This window comes from Eptatretus burgeri, chromosome 17, assembly GCF_056783735.1.
Source record: "Eptatretus burgeri isolate ZD-2024b chromosome 17, Ebu_testis_v1, whole genome shotgun sequence".
Lineage (NCBI taxonomy): Eukaryota > Metazoa > Chordata > Myxini > Myxiniformes > Myxinidae > Eptatretus > Eptatretus burgeri.
In genome coordinates this window covers 8367015-8377090 of record NC_140977.1, presented here as the reverse complement: position 1 = coordinate 8377090, position 10076 = coordinate 8367015, and the positions used below count along the sequence as shown (strand labels likewise).

Below are 10076 nucleotides of genomic sequence, written 5' to 3'. Positions count from 1 at the left end.
TGAGTACCAGTATACTGGGCTGGTGTATACCCCGGTTAAAATAGGTGTACCATATCCCTGTGTCGTAAGAGGCGACCAAGGTTGCGTCAGGAAGGGCATCTGGCGCAAAACATGTGCCAAATCACTATGCACATCATACGGATGATCTGCTGTGGCGACCCCCAACGGGAGCAGCCGAAAGAAGAAGAAGAAGATATATATGTTTATGTTTTTGTTTTTGGGGGGGGGGGCAAGACATCAAATCTATACTTATCAGATAAAGCTTTCGACTTGTAAAAGTGACATATTGAAGGCACCTATAACATTAATCTTTCTCAATTGGGAGTAATTGACATGTTATGAGTTAAAATTAAAAAAAATTCCCATGGAGCAGTTTCAGACAGAGGTCCAATGTTTTTCTTTTCCAACATGGCTGCCACACCAAATGACCTATGACGTGACAATTGTCATTGAAAAATCTATATGAGTCACTCATGTTGAAAATTTTGCGTCTCACTGAAGCTGTTACAGTGAAAATGAATTTAAAAAGGAATAAACACCCAACATCACGGGGGAAAGATAATTGGACCACTGGGCCCTGGCCGAATGTTATCACCCAAATTTGGCAACATTCTGATTGGTGGGTCTGGATAAGAAGATTGTTAAAGGAATTTACATGATTTTCCAAACACTTGATTGTCGGCCATTTTGACACACTTTCGGTCACATGATCGGCATGAGTTGCACAATTTAACATCCCAACGCTGACCTGATATTGTCATCCAAATTTGGAAGCATTCTGATTGGTGGGTTTGCAGAAGATTTTGGAAGGAATTTGCATGACCGCCATTTTGACACATTTCCGGTCATGAGATCGGCATGACCTCCGCAATTTAACATTACCTACCCTGGCTTAATGTTGTAACCCAAATTTGAAAGCATTCTGACTGTTTTGTCTGGCGAAGAAGCTTTGTGAAGAAATTTACTCTGTCGGCCATTTTTACCTAAAGTCTTGTGACCAGAACGACGTTTGCAATCCCTGTTGTCAGGAAGGAGAGGAACGTTGCTGTGAAATTTCTGCCGTTTCAGCCCAGCGGTTGGGTTGGCGAAGTTGAAAAAGAATATGGACGGATGGACGGACAGATGGTTCACGATGACAATACCTTATCTGGAATAAATTCCAGACAAGCAAATAATGTGGAGACATCAAGGGGGCCTTTGAAGGGGGTATGTCTACCTCGGGTAGAAAAAGGCCAACCTCTTTGTTTTTTATCATGTATTTATTATCTTGCCAAAACGAAGTTTTTGCAAGATATGTTAGTCAGCTTGTATGTTTTTTTTTGTTTGTTTGTTTGTTTGTTTGTCTGTAATCACGTATAAAAAATTCTGCAGAGCACAGTTATCATTCGAAATTTTTGTAGCTTCGCATATCAGAGCCCTATATTTGCTCTATCGCATATCAGAGTCCCTTTCACAGATGATCACATTTCACATTTGATCGCATATCAGAGTCCCTTTCACATATGATCACATTTCACATTTGATCGCATATCAGAGTCCCTTTCAGCGCACAAAATTTTGAAGGTCAAGGTCAAAGGTCAAGGTCACTTTGTCGCAAATCAGGGGAGTCGACGAAACCCTTATTTTTTGAGTAATTTTGATCGGATCGTCTTTAAACTTCATGGGAATATAGTTCATGGTCTGGCGCTCAGCTGATTAATTTTTGGTGGCGATTGGCCTTGACCTTCATGGTTAGCGCCTCAGGTCAAACATATTTGACACCAAGGTCAAATTTTCAAGTTTTAGGAACCATATCGCGTAGAACCTAAAATTGAACACCTCGATGAGTGCTTTCTAGATATGTCAAACTTGAGACATTATGACGTCATTTGGTGATGTTTTGAGGCAAACGCATATTTTTCATGGTTACTCTCTAGAACGATTCTCATCGGAATCTCTCGTCGGCAGATATTCCTCAAGGAGTCGCTCCTGGTGGATAGCAGCTCTGCTCACCTCAGTGTGACCTTAAAGAAGTCACACGTGGTCACCTTTTGGCAAGATACGGGTCACCCTGCGGATGACATTGGTTTATCTTTGTTTTTCAGCCGTTTCCATGGTTATGCTCAATTTTTTTGAAGTGTTCAAAAAAAAATGAAGAAACGGAAATAACTTTGCGAATGAAGAACATACAGACATGGATTTAAGCCAAAATTATTCTTTCTGTGTTTTTTATTTGTTCCAACACATTTTTCTTTTTTTGTAAACCTTATGAGAGCTAACACACAATGCACAGCAAGGGGGGGCTTGAGACAAGAGGGGTGGGAGAGGGAAGGACAAAACAGTGGGAAACAGAGACATTAGGAGATCTGTGGAAGGGAGAGGGATGGGGCGGGGAACATGGGGAATACAAGATGGACATTACAGAGACTTTCAGGAAGAAAAGCAGGGAATTTGAAGGAGGTGGGTTTGGGGTGGATGTATGGGCCATAAAGTCATCATGAAGTGATCACTCAGCACTTACACATCACGAATTTCCATCAATCCAAGATGGCCACCACTTTTACACATGCTCAACTTCAGAACATTATTTTGCACCTTCTGGATGGAATTTTTTTGAATTATCTAAAGTTTTAAAATAATCTCCACATTCAGGAGAAGTTTTTTTTTTTTAATGATCAACTTTTTGATCGCATTTGCCCTTTATTTGTATATATCCAATATGGCTGTCATCGTTTATGATCATTTAATTCGAGGAAATCTGGATCTTTTAGTGTTGAAACCGCGTGATTTGGCTCCGTTTGAAAACTTCTTTTTCTTTTTCTTTTTCTTTTTCTTTTTATCTCCGCCACCGAGGGTGGAAGGAGGTTATATTTTCATCCCTGTCTGTCTGTTTGTTTCTCTGGTGTTTGTTTGTTTGTTTGTTTGTTGAAATTTCAACATCGAAGATTTTTCAAGTATATTCATCGGTCGATTTGTTGTTCTGTCTGTTTGTGACTTGGCAAAAAAAAATTCGCCAAGTTTGCTGGTCTGTTCCGTTTGTTTGTGTGTCTGTCTGTTTGTTTTTTGTCTGGCCACAGTTTTCAAGTAATTGTGCTGAAATGTTTTGAGTATGGTGACCAGCCAAGGACGGTAACGCTTAATTCTGATGAAGATGCAGATCCGGATCCGGATTTGAGAATTTTTTAGAGTGATTCTTCCCCATTGAGAGATAGGGCCAAAAACAATATAGTCCTGGATAACATGATATTTCAAACATGTGTTGGGTTCGATATGTTCTCGTGGATCAGGTATTACGTGATGGAGGTATGTACTCCACCGAGTGCCCTTCTATTCTTGACTACTTACATGCAAACTGCCATGTTGGAAAGAAGTGTTGAACACTCTGTTCAGTTGGAATGTTTTCTTGAGACCTTTGACTCAATCAAACTGCTTGGCGAGCGGGAAGGAAGACGTGTCCACCTGTCGTATGTGTTTCCTTGAACATCTTTATTAATTAAATAATATTAAAAACAACTCTTGTTCACAGAGATGACGTAATCATTCCACAAATCACATTCAAATTCACATTGAGATTTTATAAAATAAATCATGAAATCAGAGACATCAAGTTCCACTCTGAGGACATTTAGGGATGTAAAGCCGGTTGATTCGTCTGCATGAAGTTGCGAACATGAAAATCCCCTCGAAAGGAGAGGGCCAATGTGTACCGGTTCCCTGTCCTGCAGATGTTGAACGGGTGCAGATGCTGTTTGTCGGAGTTTGAGAGGAATGGGTTCAGACATTGAACGCGAGAAAATTGATAAAGCACAGGTATAGTGGGCCAAACAACCACTTGCCATGAGCAGGCACAGGTATAACGGGCCAAATGACCACTTGCCTGGAACAGGCACAGGTATAGTGGGCCAAACGACCACTTGCCATGAGCAGGCACAGTTATAGTGGGCCAAATGACCACTTGCCATGAGCAGGCACAGATATAGCGGGCCAAATGACCACTTGCCTGGAGCAGGCACAGGTATAGTGGGCCAAATGACCACTTGCCTGGAGCAGGCACAGGTATAGTGGGCCAAACGACCACTTGCCTGGAGCAGGCACAGGTATAATGGGCCAAACGACCACTTGCCATGAGCAGGCACAGTTATAGTGGGCCAAATGACCAATTGCCATGAGCAGGCACAGGTATAGTGGGCCAAATGACCAATTGCCATGAGCAGGCACAGGTATAGTGGGCCAAAGGACCATCTGACAGAAGCTGGTGCAGGTATCGTGGGCCAAATGACCACCTGCTGTGTGCGGGTTTTCTTGAACATGTTAATGATTGTAATATTGGAATAAAACACATAAACGGAGTCTCGTGGAAACATCGAGAATGTTCCATGTTTGTGTAAATATCATTGTTTCAATAAATCCTCCGGTTGAAATAAAATGATAATTTGGGTGAAATTCCTGATTGTGAGTGCGTACCGTTGTGACGTCAGAGTAACAGGTGTTCGTGTTTTTGTATAAAAAGGTAAAAATTCGTTCGTTTTGTCCTTCCCTTCTCTGTTCCGTGGTTCAGGTTCCCGTTCGACACCTGGTGGTTCTCACCTTGATTTAACCCTTGTCGGTCCAGGTAATCCTCCCCGTTTCTCTCCCCGTTAAACGGTTCTCGGTTTGAACGTAATGGCCGTGGAGGTTCAGACCGTCGATACCAAGGTGGGTTCGTTGGTTCTTCATCTGAACCTGGTGGATCGAGTTCGAGTTCCAATGTGATTAGTTGAGATAACTGGAGCAAATCCCCGGGTATTTAAACATGATTCGTTTGAATTGTTGAAACGTTTTAATGGAGGTGAACTGATGGACAGGTATGGTGGGTTGGGATTTGGGACCTTCCTTCCTGTATGTGTTACACCCTAAAGTTGTGGTTTGTTTAAACATCCAATTCCAATGTAAACGGTTCATGTGAATGTTCTCTGAAGGTTTGAATCCCCATCCTCCATTCATCCACTAATCCCTCATTCTAGAGCAAACCTTTCTAATTTGTCCTGTCTCTGTTTGAGACTCGTGATGCTTCATACAAACAGCAGATTCTTGTGGTGAAAAATATCACGTAAAAAAAAACAAAACGCATTCAATACTTCAGAGGTGTGTGTGTGTGTGTGTGTGTGTGTGTGTGTGTGTGTGTGTGTGTGTGTGTGTGTGTGTGTGTGTGTGTGTGTGTGTGTGTGTGTGTGTGTGTGTGTGTGTGTGTGTGTGTGTGTGTGTGTGTGTGTGTGTGTGTGTGTGTGTGTGTGTGTGTGTGTGTGTGTGTGTGTGTGTGTGTGTGTGTGTGTGTGTGTGTGTGTGTGTGTGTGTGTGTGTGTGTGTGTGTGTGTGTGTGTGTGTGTGTGTGTGTGTGTGTGTGTGTGTGTGTGTGTGTTTACCTCATTGTGCAGGTCCAGATAACTTTACAATGTGGGCTGGTGTCATAGTTTCCGAACCCACACATTGTTAAGACCTTGAGAGATCAATTTTCATTAGAAATATATATATATATATATAATTAAAGCACGAGGTGTAAAAATGATTCATGTCCTGAAACATTATTGATATCGATATTTAAATAGATTATATATATATATATATATATATATATATATATATATATATATATATATATATATATATTGTTGTGGTTACCAAATTCGCAAACCACCATTCAGGTCCCTTATGTGAGATATCTCGGTAAGTATATGTGTAGTTAGGCCCAAACCCGTTGTCTAGTGGGAATACATGTCATTCATGCGTGCTGCGACTCTTCAGGATAGCCGTTTTTCTTTTGCTATCTTTATTTTGGACCAACCGCCATTGTTACCACCGCCAACCGCGTCTCAACAGTCGTCACAACGCCGCTTCACCACAACAGCCACGACCTTTCCCGTCACACCTCGCAACCGTCGCATCGCCACCGTTCTTGTGGGTACCGGTGTTGGACTCGTGCAGGGCGCGCGCCGAACAGCGTGTACAAAATCACGGATTTTCCGCTCCAAAATCGGATCAAAAACGACACACGCCCACCTTTGTGCCGTCCAATCGGTGAGCGAGGGGCGATTTGGCCCCGCCTCCAGGGCGTTGGAGGGCGGTCGCTATATGCAAATTTATGGATCAAAAAGCATTCACGCCCACTTTTTCTCGGGCCAATGGGGAGCGAGGTGAAAGGTCAAAGGCGAAGCCACGGGGCTGATATAAGCGACCGCGTTCGTCAGTAGAGTTGAGTTAAGACTTCGCAGTCGGTGGAGTTGGGAAGAAGAAGCAAGAAGGAGTTGGTCGTCGTCGTCGTGTGCGTTGGAGTCGGAGCGAAGAGGACGGAGCTGTGGAGAGGCGGCGAGGGCAGACGAGGGGGTGCTCGCGTCGTGCCGGGAGCTGCACACCAGGGAGGCCGACGGCGCGACCTGGTCGAGGTGGAGACTCTCGTCGCGGGACTCGAGACAGAGTAGAAATCCTCCTTTCCCCCGAGCATCAGCAACCCCCTCCTGTTTCCCCCCGCGCTGAGATAGTGCGACCAAGGGGGCCCCCTTCCCACCCCCTACCAGACACTGTCCGCGAGGCCCGCGGAGTTGAGGCACCATTGCCGCTCCGCGTCTCATCACCAGACGGGTAGGCCCGACCCGGTCTCGGCCTCAGGCCCGCCTCATCCTTGAGGGTGTTCTTTTTCTTGGTTTTGGATATGTTGTCGGCGCCGTCTGTGAAGTAAAATTGTATAAGTGTTGCCATGTGCTCGCGTAATCGGTATTAGATCTGCATTGTCGCATTTGCTTTTTGTGTAAAATTGCATTGTGTTTCTCTTCTTTTCTATGTGCTTTTGGTGGAATTGTATATGTGTGCTTTCCGTTCATCGCGAATAAATGTGCTTTGTGTTGAACTGTTTCCCGCTTCGCTTCGTCATTTCTTTCATTGAATCCTCATCTTGCTTTACGTAAAGGGTTGGTAGTGGGCTGAATACGCCCGATAATTAATCGAACCGTCGAGGCCGACGATAACACCGCTCGGTTATCCCGATAGTACGGAACGGGTCGCTTAAGTGGCCCGTGTCCGAAGTCGACCTGCGGCGAGGTGCGATCGCCCGGTCTACCCTCCGTGTGGGTACTTCGTAGGTCGAATTTGGCGAGCAACCCTATCCCACGCGGGGGCCGATTGGCTCGATCACGGTGAGACCGAAAGGTCCACCCGTGACTGGTTCCCGGCGTTAGTCCGAGAGGGTCACGACTGGATTGTCCGTCCGGTGGGCGACGTGCCGCGATTAGAGTTACGTGGCCGTCCGCACGCCGGCGGGCGCGAATCCGAAACAATATTTATGTTTTAAACTGTGCTACATGGAACTCACCAACCACTGCAGGGTTGATCTATCTGAAGAAAAAAAAAAACTATGACCAAAGGTCATGAACGCAAACTTACTTTCAAGATCATCACACAAAACCACACTTGGTGTGACAAGTAACATTGTAACTAAATTAAATTTGTAAATTGTAAAACTCTCTGCCACCACCAAGTTATTGGGAGGTACCCGGTCCATTCACACCCCATGAGTCCCCAGCACATGGTACGTGTCACATACATTGTAGTTTTTGTAATTTGAGAGATGTGTCTGTGTAAATTATTTTTTGTTCTCCATTTTAAATTGTTGTTTCCACACTTTGTGAACTTTAACAGTTTAAAATGAATAATAAAAAAACATGGAAGTGGACCAGTTGAACCAGTGTGCTGGTGGTTTTACTCTGTGCTGGTTTCATTTTATTTTCCTCCAACAAAGGTTTCTCCACTTCAAGGTAGAATGGGCAGCGTTTATTTTCTTACACATGTACATGACACAGTGTGAGTGAATGCAGAAGACATGATGTTCCATGTGTGAGGTTGCCGAGCTCGTGTTCCATTGTGTTTCCTGATGAGTCTCTGCTTGTTTGCTCTGAGGTGTAAAGGCACAAACTAAATGATGGATGTTCATGTAACCTGTACTGATAAGGTGAGGTTGGGGCTTTGATATTTGATTCCCAGGATCAGATCTTTTCACAAGGATATTAAAAGTTAATCCCTTGCTGTTTCAGAATGAGATTCTCATTGTTTAAACTTTGTTCTTGTCCACAGAATGTGGTGCAAAGATTGTATTCACTCCCGTTGTTCAGTTCTGCCATGGATGAGTTGGTTCAGTCCTACAAGAGAGGGAAGGAATCTCGGCCTGTTCTTCTCTCTGTGGGTAATATGGTGGAACAGGGCGTTACGGGAGTAACTGTGATCGTCTCCAGTGGGATCCAACCAATCGCCAGGATTCTTCATCCACAGAGTGAGTGATTCTGTGCACATCGGACATGTCCGAAATTCTGTTTATATATTTATTTTTAACTTTGTGGACTTTTTTGTTTTTATTTTTTCCCATTTATTCTCAGTTAAGTTTGTTGACGAACTCGCTTGCCGGGGTCTGGATCTTGTGGAAGCGAAGGTCCCGATCTTGCAGCAACCTGCCAACAAGGTACGGGGAATGGGGGAAGTGATTGTGAATCTTTCTGTAGTAAAATGTAATTTGGTGGAGACGTGTATATGTCTGTTTTCAACTGGAGAAATAAATGTATCCTGTAATTTAAATGTTCCACTGTGCAGTAATTGATGGACATTTACTTGTTTGCAGGTTCTTGATGATGTGAAGAAGAACTTAGAAAATGCTCAAAAACAAATGGGGGTTCTTCTGGATTGGTCCAAGTCCCAGGTCGGAGCGGGTTTGGAGAGATCCAAGCAGGCCGTGTTGGACGGTACAGACTCGCTACTGAAAACCAAGTTTGGACAGGTGGTCATGTCTGGTGCAGACTCCATGCTTTCTCAAGTGGATGGATACCTGCCACAAGAACAGACAGGTAAGTTTGTGAAGTGTGGACATGATGCTGTTTTTTATTTTTCATACTTCTGTCGAGACTAACACTTGTACATCCTACAGAAGGTGAGAGTAAGGAAGAGAAAGTTGTCATACCAAGCTCCTCGGCCCTTGATTTTTACCGTCGGCTCTTTGCTGTGTCAAGCAAGGCTGGGCGAGAGCTGTTCAGGAAGAGTTCTTCTGGGATCCAACTTGCTGCAGAGAGTGGTCGTGTTCGTTTAACCGACATTAAGAAATCTCTAAACACGGTGTTCGACTCGATGCAGAAGACCCCGTTGAACGGGGAAAAGCCCGAGTCCACTCGCTCTGGTGATATCTGTCAATCGAGCGGTGCAGAGGCTCTGGGTAAACAAAGCAAATGAGAAGGTCTGCAGCTGATTTCTGATTCTGTAAATGTTTGTGCAGCTTCACATTGAATTGAATGGATTGGATTTCCTAGTTTTGTTGGTAATGGAAATAAAATTATTGCTGAAAGTGATTTTTGTTTTTTTGGTCCTCAATTCATTCTCCTCTTGGTTGTAATCTCGTCATGCAGACCGTCATGTTTCAGTTTAACAGCCCGTCATTCTTGGATAAACCCGAATTCCTTATTTGTGAATTCCCCCCCCCCCCCCTTCCCAATTCAAATGGAACACCAAATGCAGCATTGCATTAGTCAGGAGGAACCTGAAGAAGCAAAAAGAAAAGGGAAAGATGGTCATTTGAGGGGAGGAGGGATGATCTCGACTGACTTGTGATTTGTGCCATATGTTCTTTAAGGCTGGTGGATTTGGAGTTTTTGAGCGGGCAGGAGTTAATTTTTTTTTTTATGGTGTCCAGTGTAAGGGACTGAGTAACCTCAATTTTTTGTTATTCCGATGCAGATTTTTTTGGGTAAATTTTTTTTTGGCTTAAATTCTCGAACCCCAAGTCTGACAAAATATTTTCACCATAGTATGTATCGTTTGATAGCGTACTTGATAATTGACATCACAGGTGACATGGTATGGCAGTCATCTTGAAGAAAAAAAAACCCCCCAAAAACTTCACCTCTATCTCAAACTGTGCAATGAAAAATGTCACTTCACATGTTAATGAACTCCCCAGAGGAACACTTTTTTGTTGACTAGTGAAGCGGTGTCTTGGTAAATTTTTGACTGCTGCGTGGGAATAATTTGAAATTTCTTGAGCGTCATCGACAATTCAGTTGGGGAAAAAAATTGACGTCATCGGTGACTGG

General features: G+C 43.8%; 1 protein-coding gene across 2 annotated transcripts; it reads left to right on the top strand.

Annotated features, from left to right (window-relative positions):
* Positions 1-4456: 4456 nt before the first annotated feature.
* Positions 4457-9335, top strand: LOC147009216 (perilipin-2-like). Of its 2 annotated transcripts, none has more exons than XM_085861388.1 (5): positions 4457-4674; positions 8080-8275; positions 8379-8461; positions 8618-8840; positions 8924-9335. In XM_085861388.1, exons 1-5 carry the CDS (start codon positions 4642-4644, stop codon positions 9217-9219), a joined length of 831 nt encoding a protein of 276 aa, XP_085717514.1. In that variant the 5' UTR covers positions 4457-4641; the 3' UTR covers positions 9220-9335. The 2 variants fall into 2 exon arrangements, with proteins under 2 accessions (XP_085717514.1, XP_085717513.1); XM_085861387.1 differs by having other exon boundaries at positions 4463-4674; positions 8921-9335.
* Positions 9336-10076: the final 741 nt, after the last annotated feature.